Below are 14,715 nucleotides of genomic sequence, written 5' to 3' on the forward strand. Positions count from 1 at the left end.
TTTGGCGTATTAACAGAAACACTGTGATCTGATAAAGGAGACTAACGTGCTGCTTTGAAAGAAGTTTATTTACAGTTTACAGTTTCGTGTGCAGATAAAAGACTCCACCAGGCCACCGTTGCACCCTTGAGCAAGACCCTTAATCCTCTCTGCTCCAATTCCCCTAATTTCCTTTGGGATTAATAAAGTATCTACCTACCTACCTACCTACCTACCTACCTACCTACCTACCTACCTACCTACCTACCTACCTACCTACCTATCTATCTATCTACTACTATACAATATTTTCTGATTTGTGCTTATTGTTATGGTGATTATAAAACTATAATAAACTATTATTAAAATTTAAGCATTTAAACTATTGCGCTTTGGTGAGATAGAGAACGTAAGAGAACGTTAGAGAACGTAAAGACGCTGCTGGTGCGTCAGGCTTCAAAACCATGACTGGTTCGGCATATTAACAGAAACGCTGTGATCTGATAAAGGAGACTAACGTGCTGCCTTGTAATGAGTTTACTGAAGTTGTTCTCATTTACACGCCACCTACAGTTTTGTGTGCAGATAAAAGACTCCACCAAGCCACCGTTGGACCCTTGAGCAAGGCCCTTAATCCTCTTCGCTTCAATACTGTACAATATTTTCTGATTTGTGCTTATTGTTATGGCATTTATTCATACATGCATGCAAGCAAAAATATATAAAGAAATAAATCTAACATTCCTAAAAGAAAGAAAGAAAACACAGAAAACTCTTTGGTCTTTCAGTTTTAGATTAGATCTCATAGCACATTATGCTTCTTCTAGCTAACCCTTGACATTTGTGTTTTTTATTAGTGACCTCCTACGAGTAAAAGAGTGAAACGCTTCTTTCTTTCTCGCCGACGCCACAATATTTTGGTATGTGGGATATAGCAGCTTCAAACTATTATTTAAATATAAGCATTTAAAACCATCACTGAGCCGGCGTATTAACAGAAACGCTGTGATCTGATAAAGGAGACTAACGTGCTGCTTTGAAAGGAGTTTATTTACAGTTTACAGTTTTGTGTGCAGATAAAAAACTCCACCAAGCCACCACTGGACCCTTGATCAAGGCTCTTAATCCTCTCGGCTTCAATACTGTACAATATTTTCTGATTTGTGCTTATTGTTATGGACATTATAAAACTATAATAAACTTTAATTTAAATGTAAGCATTTAAACTATTGCGCTTTGGTGAGATGTCCTGCCGTTAGAGACCGTAAAGATGCTGCTGGTGCGTCAGGCTTCAAAGCATCGCTGAGTCGGCGTATTAACAGAAACACTGTGATCTGATACTAAAAGAGACTAACGTGCTGATTTGAAAGGACTTTACTGAAGTTGTTCTCATTTTCACACCACCTACAGTTATGTGTGCGCCAGCCATAGGGTGACACACCCAAAGCTGGCATGAATATGCAAAATACGAGCCAGTAAATGTGTGAATACTGTACGATATTTTCTAATTTGTGCTTTTTGCTATGGCAATTATTCACACTAAAAAATAATAATAATAAAACTAACATTTCTAAAAGTGAACCAATTATTTTTTCCTGCAAGTCAAAGGAAACTCTTTGGTCTTTCAGATTTGAGATTAAATCTCATAGCACATTATGCTCCTTCCAGCTAACCCTTGACATTTGTGTTTGATATTAGTGACCTCCTACGAGTAAAAGAGTGAAACGCTTCCTTATTCCTCGCCAACGCCACAATATTTTGGTATGTGAGATATAGCAGCTCTTTTCTGCTCTGTGTGCAGATATTTAACATTCAAACTATTAATTAAATTTAAGCATTTAAAACCATCACTGAGTCGGCGTATTAACAGAAACGCTGTGATCTGATAAAGGAGACTAACGTGCTGCTTTGAAAGGAGTTTAATTACAGTTTACAATTTTGTGTGCAGATAAAAAACTCCACCAGGCCACCACTGGACCCTTGAGCAAGGCCCTTAATCCTCTCGGCTTCAATACCGTACAATATTTTCTGACTTGTGCTCATTGTTATGGCGGTTATAAAACTATAATAAACTATTATTTAAATTTAAGCATTTAAACTATTGCGCTTTGGTGAGATGTCCTGCCGTTAGAGATCGTAAAGACGCTGCTGGTGCGTCAGGCTTCAAAGCATCGCTGAGTCGGCGTATTAACAGAAACGCTGTGATCTGATAAAGGAGACTAACGTGCTACTTTGTAATGAGTTTACTGAAGTTCTTCTAATTTCCACACCACCTACAGTTGGACCTTTTCCACACCAGGTCCCAGTTGGACCATTGAGCAAGGCCCTTAATTCTCTCTGCTTCAATACTATACACTCACTCATTCACTCACTTTCTTCTAAACATGTTATTAATCATCAAGCTGGTCTGCTAGTATTGTATAGTGCAAATAGTTAAACTAGTACGTTTTATAATACAGATGTGGGGAAAACTCCATCATTTATGAATTAATTTATTAGGATTTTAGCATCATGTTTTACACTTTGGTTACATTCATGACAGGAACGGTAGTTACTCATTACACAAGATTCATCAGTTTAAGTTTTGAATATCAAAAACAGTCATGGACAATTCAGTGTCTCCAATTAACCTGACTGCATGTTTTTGGACTGTGGGAGGAAACCGGAGCTCCCGGAGGAAACCCACACAGACACGGAGAGAACATGCAAACTCCGCAGAGAAAGGACCTGGACCGCTCCGCCTGGGGATCGAACCCAGGACCTTCTTGCTGTGAGGTGGCAGTGCTACCCACCCAGCCACCGTGCCATCCCAATACTATACTATATAAAAGATTCACCTTTATTGTCATTGTGCAGAGTACAAGTACAGAGCCAACGAAATGCAGTGATTTGTGCTCAGTGTTATGGCATTTATTCATACATGCATGCATGAAAAATAATAATAATAAAAAGAACATTCTAAAAGTGAACCAATTATTTTTTTCCTGCAAGTCACAGAAAACTCTTTGGTATCTCAGATTTGAGATTAGATCTCATAGCACATTATGCTCCTTCCAGCTAACCCTTGACACTTGTGTTTTTTCTGCTGCCGTGATTGCTTTTATTAGCAGACAAGCTGTGAACTGTGCTTCATTAGTTTAAGATTATGGTAATTCTCCCTGAAAGGCTTCTTTCTTTTTTTCCTTTCCTCTCCACAGATGTACAATAATACAGCGCCATAAAAACTGACCTCTGCTTGCCATCAATTCCATAACTTTTGCGCCGCTGTATGAAATATGTTTAGCATGTAAGTGGCCACTTTCTGCCTCGGACAGCACTGTAATTATCTGCGTTTCTGCCCTGTAATAACAAAGTAACATAAATGGATAGATACAAGTCCACAGCTATAATGCTGCATTAATGAGTACCCATGCAGTCTGCCCTGGAATTACTGGTGTTACAACTAATGGCCAGTCACAAGCCTATAATAAAAATGAATAATGCAGAGAGAATAGTGGAACAGGTGGAAAGGCCAGAGTGTGGATAATGGGCAGGAGCAGAGGGCTTTAAAACAGCCGTTAATCACTTACCTTCCCCAGAAGCTCCTGTAGAGTGGGCACAGGCTTGCCTTTCTGATGGCGCTCGGTGGGGGGCGACTGGCCGTCCCAGTCCCGAAGCTCTTCGATGCTCTTCAGGTACAGCAGAGTTTTCAGCCCTACACAGTAATCCTCAATTACTGTGAAGTCTTGATTCTGCACCGCACTGCAAACCTGTACACAGAACAAAAATAGTTATTTTTAATTTTTTTAGGGCAGGATAATCCTGAAAAGAGCACCAGTTCATCGCGGGGCCATCAGACATCACCGCCCAGCCAATCACGTCAGTGCACCGCTCAGATTAGAACTGGCATCTCAGAGGTCGTGGGCTAGCCATAATTTGTTATTTTTACAAGTACTGCTGCAGAGCTGAGATTTAAACTTCTGAGTCATTACTGATGTGCTAGCATGTTTTATCGCTGCACCACCGGAGCCACAACAAAATGTTCAAATAATATATAGTGCACAGTAAGATATGTGGTGGGAACCAGTGCAACTAACTACTTGGTCATTAGGGCGGCACGGTGGCTAAGTGGGTACCACTGTCGCCTCACAGCTAGAAGGTCCTGGGTTCCATCCCCAGGTGGGGTGAAGTTTGCATGTTCTCCCCGTGTTCAAGTGGGTTTCCTCCGGGTGCTCCGGTTTCCTCCCACAATCCAAAGACATGCAAGTCTGGTAAGGTGAATTGGAGATACTAAATTGTCCATGCCTGTGTTCGATATAACCTTGTGAACTGATGAACCTTGTGTAATGAGTAACTACCGTTCCTGTCATGAATGTAACCAAAGTGTAATACATGACGTTAAAATCCTAATAAACAAACAAACTTGGTCATTAAAATGAATAAAACTCTTACAAATCTGTATTTTTTATAAGTAGTGATGGTTCTCCATCACTATAGAAAAGCTGTAATTAATTTCACGGCCTCACTACATACAGAGATGCTATTAAACCTGCTGAAGTGTGTGTGTTACATGTGTTCGATGGTTTAATCATGTACTGAGTGTCGATAAAGTGCATCACACTAGTAAAACCAAAATAAATTAAACAAAACTATTGTTTTAAATCAGTATTACAGTTAAATTTAAATGTTACCATAAAGTAAACAACTGCATCAAAGGTAGGTACTGAATCTGATGATTCTGTACAAACACACTCATAGGTGGTGTGATGGTAAAATGAGGAGTCAGCAAGGCTCTGGGATTCAGCATACTAGATGTTTTACTAACGTACACTTCTTGTAATAAGACGGGTCGGGCCTCGCTTTTAAAGAGCGAAGTAAAGCCTCGAGGGGTGGCACGGTGGCTTGGTGGGTAGCACTGTTGCCTCACAGCAAAAAGGTGTTCGATCCCCAGGCAGGGCAGTCCGGGTCCTTTGTGTGTGGAGTTTACATGTTCTCCCTGTGTCTGCGTGGGTTTCCTCTGGGAGCTCCAGTTTCCTCCCACAGTCCAAAAACATGCAGTCAGGTTAATTGAAGACATTGAATTGCCCTATAGGTGAATATGTGTGTGTGTGTGTGTGTGTGTGTGTCTGCTCTACAATGAACTGGAGCCCCGTCCAGGGTGTAACTGTGTGCCTTGCGCCCATTAAAAAGCTGGGATAGGCTCCACCCCCCAACCCTAATTGGATAAGCGATTAAAAAAGTGAGTGTGTGAGTAAAGCCCCGCACCAACAACAATAAAAATTAATTTAAAAAAAAGCAAGATGTTTTAACCAAGGTGAAACTGTACTGTGGCTAAAAAGAAACTAACAAAAAATACAATCAATAAAGTGGTCAAAATAACAACAACAACAAAAAAAGCCGCCTGCAACAGCAAACATGGACAGAACAGGGACAGAGCAGAACTGAGAACGCAGGCTGGCAGGCTGTTCTGGCCGTCTGTGATAACTCTTAGGGCGCATTCACATGAGAAACGGCAAAAGCGCTTTTGCACTGGCTGTGCCGTTGTTTGCTATGGAGTGTGGCTGTGCTGCTTAGCACTTTCCTGACTTGATTAAACTTTGACCCAGTTTGTCACTGACCTTTTCAAAGCTCCTCCAATGAGGCAAACTGTTTGATATGATGCAGTAAAAGCAACTCAGACAGAACGGACAAAACTTACCGTGACTTATTGTGCTAAAACAACGAGTGAGGAATTTTATTAGTTTAGAGAAACTTATGATCAGTAATAATTAAGAAAAGTTTAGTGCTCCTGTGTCGTTCGTTTAATACATTAAACCACGTTAAGCTTTTTTTTTTTAACGATAAGCGTTTTAGAAAAGCTGATTCTGATTCTCATAATTTCTCAGAAGCTCGAGCTGTAACACAAGTTTAAAAGTGAAACAGGGAGGAAAATCCAGTTAAACACAGATACATGTAGAGCTTTCAGACTGGATTGGATGGTTATTCAACACAAATGCAGATTCGTGTCATATTCACGCTTTGATGACGTTTGCTGCTTCTCATGTGAATGCGCCCTTAGAAAAAGGAAAGACAGGGAACCCTAAGAACCAACCGGGACCAGCAGTACACAAACAGCACCCCAACCACACCAACTGGGATACCATGGATTTATGGGCTGGGTATGCTCCGAAAACAGGATGTCACTAAAAATTGCCCTGTATGTGTGTGATGTACCAATGTGTGTGTGTGTGTCTGCCCTAAGATGGACAGGCGACCTGTTCAGGGTTTTTCCTACCTCTTGCCCAGTGAATTGTACCCACTTTGACCCTGAATAGGAGGCAAGCCGTAGCCTAGTGGTTAAGGAACAGGACTAGTAATCAGAAGGTTACTGGTTCAAACCCCACCACCGCCAGGTTGCTGCTGTTGGGCCCTTGAGCAAGGCCCTTAACCCTCAGTTGCCCAGACTGTATACTGTAACAGTAATGTAAGTCGCTTTGGATAAAGGCGTCTGCTAAATGCTGAAAATGTAAATGTAAATAGGATAAAGCAGTAGTAAAACACACAGAGAATGAAAATTTTAGGACAAAGTTTGGACTTTTCGATGAGTTTATGAGTTATTTTATTTTAGCTTTTTGTAGTATCACACATACACAAACCATATACGCTTAATTAAAACGTACACAAAAAGATGGACACACATTCTTAGATGTTACAAGCTGCCGTTACAGAAGCAATAAAAAATAAACACTCCCGTCTTATATTGTACCAAACTCAGTCCAATCAAGCTCAGCTTAAGGAGTGTTCCAAAGCTCGATCTAAACTCTCACTCGATTGGCTCTTACACTCTGGGTTTAGTAAACGTCATCTGCATGTCGTGCCGGGACCCCGTGCTTTTGTGTACGTGTCTGTGACACTTCAGACGTCAGTCACAGAGTCTTAAACGCCAGATAAAACCGGTTTATCTCTCCGAACCATCGCCGATCTGACACGGGCTTACAGGAGCTAAGCGCTACCTTTCACAGGATTAACTTCCAGCTACATGAGCAGCGCTCACAGCCAACTCCCGACTTACACGCACACGCCGACTCCTCCTACTGTTTTCTTATCTGAGATTTCCCACAATCCTCCTGGATTCTGCAGAACGTAAGCAGGGCTGTGTGCAGTGTGTATTTAAAAATTAAATCACAGTCGGGGAGGCACACGCTGAGAAAATGGATCCATTGATTTCAGACGCCCATGTAGGGCTAGAGGATAGACCATGTTTTCTTTATGATTCTGATTTACATAAAACTTTTTACCCTGGTCTGATTCACCAGAGCCAGCACCCGTCTCTCAACGAACAGCACAAGCTGAACTTTTCATCTGTGCAAACTGGAAATACAGGGAATGTGTGAACAGTCCAAACTAACACCGCTGTACTGAATAATTACTGCATTTATATTCAATTTTGTATTGTTAAGGTACTGTGAGGAGGAGCAGAATCTAACATTATGTACCGGGCTTAAAAATGCTAATTAATAATAATAAAAACTACTAGTAGTAGTACTTAAATAAAATAATAATAATAATATAATGATGATTATAATAATAATAATAATAATAATAATAATAATAATAATAATAATAACAATAATAATAATAATAAATACTACTACTACTACTAGTACTTAAATAAAATAAATACTACTACTAATGATGATAGTAATAATAATAATAACAATAATAATAATAATGATGATGATAATAATAATGGTAATAATAATAATAATAGAAAGAATAGGAAAAAACACTACAACTACAACTAAATCATAATATTAAAAGTAATAATAATAATAAATAAATAAATAAATACTATCACTACTAGTACAAGAGTATAAAAATAAATCCTACTACTACTACTAATAATAATAATAATATAAATATTACTACTACTAATATTATTATTATTATTTTTTTTAATAATAATAATAATAATAATAAAAAAACAACTACTTCTTATACTACTTAGAAGAATACGCTAGCACACCAGTGCTAAATGTTAAACTGGCAAGTTCAAATCTCAACTACAGACAGACAAGCCACCGACAGACTGGGCGCCTATATGAACAGTGATTGGCTCGTTCAAGGGTGAGAATGCTGGAGGGTTTCTTCATAACTGCTGCAATTACGAGCTCTGCTGGATGATCTATTGCACCTGCACAAAGACGGGGGATAACGGAGATCAGTGCCTGACTCTCTGTATGCAGCGATCGGCTATTGCACAGAGGTGGTGTGTCTTAGTGTGTTATTATTATTATTAATTATTATTGTTGTTATTAATTAATTAATCTGCAAACAAAATATTATTTAGACTTAACTAAAGCCCCAGTTCCAGATGAAGATGAAGAAAAACATCCCCAATGCATAATGCTGTCACCACCATGCTTCACTGTAGGTCATTCATTTGTATCCAGTGATAGTTTTACCACAACTTTATCCTAGTCAGGGTGGTGGTAGCACCTATGATTAGCCCTCTACTAACTTGCCAGACTTACTAACGGATTAGTTATCTGTTGAACAACTAGTCTCATACACAGCCAGTTAAAAGCTCTGCAACCTGTTTGAACCTCTTTATGAAGGATTCATTAATTAAGAGATACAGAACAGTTTGTGATCTCGTGGTTGGATTTAAAACCCCAGACCCCGTTGCACTCGATGAAGAACCGTGTCTATTAGCGCCTCTCATTTGGTGGGGAACATCAAAGACACGACGCCCCGCCACAGAGCATTTAGCCCTAATGCCGCTGACTCTCGAAATAAATCAAAGTGAGAATTTCTAAGCAGGTTCCAGGCGATGGAGGCAGCAGGTCCTTTTTATCCACTCTGAAAAAACTGTGGCTGCGCATTGATTTCAACTCCTTCTGAGATCTCGAATGCTTTTAGATCCTCGCCACACACTCTCTTTGTCAGCTCCTTTATATCCGATGATAAAACTCTGGCATTTAGCAGAACACCGTCTTCCCAAAAGAGACGGATATTAATTCAGCTTGACATCCAAATGTTACAATGACTATGTATGAAGCTGCCGTCCTTTTGATTAGAGAATTTTAGCCGATATGCCAGAGACGAGTAGCCGGGGTGTTTTGTATTGGTTTCCCAGGTAGGAGATTCTGGCTTGCTGACTCTGTGATGCCACAACAGCACAACTGGAAGTCAGAACTGAACATAGATTCAAACATTTTACAAGTCAGCCAAAGCAGAACCTTCTTTTCTTTCTTCTGCTGATAAAATCCAATAAGCGGCCGCTTTTTTTCTCCTCCACAAGATTTTAAGAACTGAAAGGAGCGCGTAACCTTTCCTTTTTGTTTCCGTCTATAGAAACACGGCGCACGGTGCTTCTTCAGTCGATATTTTAACCACGGAACATGCTGCTTGTTAAAAGCCCGCTTTGTGCTTTCTGATCTTTTCTTTCCTGCGGAGACGCGCAGCCGTTTGAAACCGAATTACAAATTCCTGATGTTTTTTTTGGCCGACGAGTCATTTTTTGCTACCTGATGATGGTTCCTTTATTGCAGCTCACAGCTGTTTACATGCTCCACGTCGGACGGATATCACAGCACGGATCATTAAGATGAAACTGGCTCTGCTATTAGTGCAAAACTGCTTCACTGCCTCAGTGGACATGATAAGGACGCCGAGACGTTATACGTTACTGCCGCCAAACGTGGACGTTTTAATATCTTATTAAGACGGGTCACTGCCGAAACAGCTGGATGTTCATGAAGATGGATGCTCAGACTTTCACAATCATCAACATTTATTGCTAAATGATATCAGTATCGTGCGTGACAGAAAGGATATTATAGTAAAATAGGGCTAATGGGACTAAAAAGCAGAAGGTTGTCAGTTCAAGCCCTGCTGCTGTTGGGTCCATGAGCAAGGCCCTCAACCCTCAATTGCTCAGACTGTACACTGTCACAGTACTGTAAGGCACTTTGGATAAAGGAGTCTCCTAAATGTAGTAAATTAACAACCCCAAATCAGAAAAAGTTGGGACAGTATAGAAAATGCAAATAATTAAAAACACAGAGTTTCTTACATTTACTTTGACTTTTATTTGATGTCAGACAGGATGAACCTGAGATATTTCATGTTTTATCTGTTCAACTTCATTTCATTTATTAATTAAGACAAAAAAAGTTGGGACAGGGGCAAGAGAGGATCTCAGAGGATCTCCAGTTTATCAACAAATGTGTGAGAAAATGATTGAAATGTTTAAAAACAATGAACCTCAAAGAAAGATTGGAAGGGATTTGCATATTTCTCCCTCTACAGTGCAGAATATCATTAAACCATTCAAAGAATCTGGAGGAATTTCAGTGTGTAAAGACCAAGGGTGCAAGCTTAAGCTGAACGCTCGTGATCTTCGATCCCTCAGACGGCGCTGCATCAAAAACCGACACTCAACACTAGCTGATATAACCACATGGGTGAGGGATTCGTTTATCAAACCTTTATCAAGCTCTACAATACAGAGTTACTGCACAAATGATACTTAAAACTTTACTGTGCAAAAAAGAAGCCTTATGTTAACCATGTCCAGAAGCGACGTCGACTTTTCTGGGCTCTGAGGCATCCAGGATGGACCATCACACAGTGGAAACGTGTATTGTGGTTAAATTAATCAGCATTCGAGGTCTTTTGTGGAAAGAATGAACACTGTGTGCTCCGGACCAAAGGCTGTTATCAGCATCAAGTGCAAAAGCCAGGGTCTGTCATGGTATGGGGTAGTGTCATTGTTTTAGGCAAAGGTCATTTATGCTTCTGTGATGCAGCATTAATGCAGAAAAGTACATTGAGATCTTAGAGCAACATGTGCTGCCTTCAAGACGTCCAGCATTTTTCAACAAGACGATGCAAAACCACCTGCTGCACACACTACAAAGGCGTGGCTGCGGAAGAAGAGGGTACAGGTACTGGACTGGCCTGCCTGCAGTCCTGACCTGTCCCCAATAGAGAATGTGTGGAGAATTTTGAAACGAAAAATGCGGCAACGACGACCCCGTACTGTTGCACATCTTAAGATGTGTTTGCAGGAAGAACGAGACAAAATAAAAGCTGAAACACTAAAACGCTTTTTGTCCCAACTTTTTTTGGAATGTGTTGCATACCTGAAATGCAGGAATGAGTGTTTAGTAATAGACGAAATGAAGCTGATTAGATAAAACATGAAATATCTCAGGTTCATCCTGTCTGACATCAAATAAAAGTCAAAGTAAATGTAATGTGTTTTTTATTATTTGCATTTTCCATGCTGTCCCAATTTTTTCTAATTCGGGGTTGTACTTAAACACTCACACAAATACAATATTAAAAAGAAGACATCTTTTTTTCTCATCAGAGGTTCAGTTTTGCCACCTTCTGAAATGCTGGAACCTGAAATGAGTCTCGGTGAGGCGCAGCTGCCTTAAACGTCTGATGTGAGACGCTGGTCTTCAATAACCAGAGTGATAAACCTGTCTGGTCCAGAGAGAAATCAATGCAGGATATGAATGCACTTCATTAAACTGTTTGTTCTAAGAAGAATATGTTTGATGTGGCGTGGTCCATCACTACTTATAGACAACAGCACTAGGGTTATTTTTTAAAACAGAGCAGAAGGCGAAGTACTTACTGCCCAAAACCTCATTCAAGCCTTCTGTGTTTTCTAATTCAGACTAAAAGACTCAGTGATTGTATGAGAACAATCACACTGCATTCTTCAGCTGATAGTTTTAATAACCATCGCTTGCTTTCTTTTCAAAACTCGGTCGAAACTCTCAAGGTTTACAGAGAAGAAATTCATTTAGTGAAGGTTTTATCTGAAATGAAACACGTTTGAGCTATGATAAAAGCCTAATGCTAGCTAAGGGTCTGTGTAAAAACCTGGTGATCTCTCTACATAGAGACATTTTACATCATTCTACACTCCCGAGAAGAGGGCATGTCTAAATTCTTAGATTCCCTAAAATGCTCCTACTGAGGCGCCTTAATTCTGAGTGATAATCTGGCTGAATAACGAGGGAGCGTCTGACACTTCCTCAGCGCTGAAAACAATCCCAGCATTCAGTGCGGAACGACTTTTCTCACAGAAAATGACAAACATGGCTGACGGTGCGGAGAAACAAACGTGCAGACTTATTTTCAAACGTAAATAAATTATTATTGATTTTAATTTAATGTACAAGTGTATTTATTTGTAAATTCAGGCTTGTGAATTGAATCGTTTTCGTTACACGGAGGGAGATGTTAGTTGACATGCTAGCGTGTTGTGCCACCCAATCCCCTTGGATTGAATGGCATGAGGCTAACTGTGTTAGCTAAGTTAGCAAAACTGATGGAATCGCTGTGTAAATAGTGCGTTCGAATAACCTGACTTATAAGTCAATGACTAGAATCCTCTCGACTTAGGCAGCTGTCTATGTAGGCATGTAGGCAGTAAGACAGCAAGGCAGCTCACTAGGTTTTCGAACACACCTATAGTGATCTCTCTACATAGACTATTTTACATCATTCTACACTCCCGAGAAGAGGGTATGCCTAAATTCTTAGATCCCTTAAAATGCTCCTACTGAGGCACCTTAATTCTGAGTGATAATCTGGCTGAATAACGAGGGAGCGTCCGACGCTACCTCAGCGCTGAAGGCAATCCCAGCATTCAGTGCGGCACAACTTTTCTCACAAAAAAATGACAAACACGGTCATTCTTTATATATATATATTTTTTTCTTTTCTTTATGCATTTTCTCCCCCTTTTTCTCCCTTTTATCGCGTCCAATTGCTCGATTGCATCATGGCAGCAGCCGTATGCATTTTGTCACCTACACTTTGACGAGTGCATATGCGGCTCAGCAATGTGTACAAAGAGACACACCCTGACAGCACTCTTTTTCCGTCTCTGTGCAGGCGCCATCAATCAGCCAGCAGAGGTCGTAATTGCATTAGTTATTCCGTTGTTTATGTGGCCGCTCAGCCCAGCCGGCTGTATTCGAGATCCAAGCTCTGGTGTACCAGCATGTGTTTTTACCAGTGCGCCACCTGGTGGCTAACGGAGTTCTTTTTAAATGTAAATAAATTCTTATTGATGTTTAATGTGTATAAAGGTGCACACGTGTCGTTTATTTGTAAATTCACTTTCGTCAGGGAGAGTTTAACCATTTTCGATAAACGTAGGGAGACGTTAACTGCCGTGCTAGCAGGTTGTGCCGCCTCAGCCTGTTGGTTTGAATGGCCTGAGTCGCTGTCTAAGTAAAGCGTCTAAATAATCTGCCTTATGAGGTCGATGTCTTATTAGAATCCTCTCTAATCAAGTAGGCAGTAGAGGCAGCAAGGCATTACTGAGCAAACCGCCGGCTAGCAAGTTACATCTTAACCCAACCGAGCCAGAATTCCCAACACTGATCCACGTCTAAACATGATTATCTATACAAGAACGTATTTGCTTTCATCAAAGACGAATACAAAGCCGTCAGAATGAAAGGAAGCTATATTTGGTAAGATGAAACACAAACAAAAGCTTTTTAAAGCAGCGAATCTGTAATTAAAGGCATCGTGACTTGATCAAGGAGCCATTTTTGATTCCTTAATTAGATTTTTATATTAATTCAGTATTCAGAGGACGAGTCTCTGGATGAAACAACTCCACAGATCCCAAGCATCGAGACTAAACAGGTAGGTGAGATGCCGAGACTTCACCGGAACATTAAATGAAATTTTAAAATTAGTGGAAGTTTTTATTCACAGCGATTCCATTTGTATGCAAATTATCCAACTCATCACTACCTAGAAAAAACCCTGTTTAAAGACACTTTATAATCTTTTATTGATGTTTTATGTTTAGATGCGTTTCTAAAATGTTTTGCACATTTCAAAGGAATTTTAAAAGTGAAGAAAGTAAATGAAGGTAAAAAAGTGAAAAAAGTAAATGAAGGTTTGCGTCATCTGAAAAGGACATTATTAATGAATCAAGGACACACAGTGGCTGGTCTTGATTCACATTGTGCTAATAGCTACTATTAATGGGGGAAAAGCACATAATCAGTTCATATAAGTGCATGTTATATGTACATTGCTATAAAGCTGAACAGAATTTTCTGTAGTTAAATAAGGTTCATAAGTAAGTACATATATTTTCTGATAATGCAAAATTTTCAAGACCAACATCCTGAGCTAACAAATTACTAAAAAATAAATGAATGTTTGTGTCATCTGAAAATGACATTATTAATGAATCAAGGACACAGTGTGGGCTAATAGCTACTAAAAAACCTTCTGCGTACTTAATTCAATAATTTCCTTCTGGATAAATAAAGTATCTATCTATCTATCTATCTATCTATCTATCTATCTATCTATCTATCTATCTATCTATCTATCTATCTATCTATCTATCTAATCTTAATGTAAACAAGTATGTAGGCAAGATACAAACCAAGTTCATGTAAGCATATAACTAGGTCCCTACTAAATTCACGGACCTCGTTTTTCAAAAATCACAGATTTCACAGTTTTTTTAAATAAAAACACATCAGTCATTAAATTACACTCATAAACTGAATGATGAATAAATGAAGCTACAAAACACAGCACAGCTCCCTTAATAGTTGAATGTAAACCTAGAACATCCAGCAACTGTACTTAATTTTCTGTCTCAAATACAAAAAATCTCATCCGTGTATTGCCCCCCCCCCCCCCCCCCCCCCCCCTCCTGGGCCCACAGACTTCGTTGTTAGTTTTACAAACTCAGTTACCCGAGTCGTG

The 14,715-nt window shown here is 39.7% G+C and overlaps 1 protein-coding gene across 1 annotated transcript in view; it reads right to left on the reverse strand.

Annotated features, from left to right (window-relative positions):
• dpyda.1 (dihydropyrimidine dehydrogenase a, tandem duplicate 1) overlaps nucleotides 1-14,715 on the reverse strand; it is a 358,262-nt gene that overhangs the window by 35,266 nt on the left and 308,281 nt on the right. Inside the window, exon 21 of the mRNA XM_062991432.1 lies at nucleotides 3,549-3,728. Within this exon, the coding sequence (XP_062847502.1) occupies nucleotides 3,549-3,728 (180 nt within the window). The remainder of the gene's footprint in view (nucleotides 1-3,548; nucleotides 3,729-14,715) is intronic.

The sequence above is a fragment of the Trichomycterus rosablanca genome, chromosome 3, assembly GCF_030014385.1.
Source record: "Trichomycterus rosablanca isolate fTriRos1 chromosome 3, fTriRos1.hap1, whole genome shotgun sequence".
NCBI lineage: Eukaryota > Metazoa > Chordata > Actinopteri > Siluriformes > Trichomycteridae > Trichomycterus > Trichomycterus rosablanca.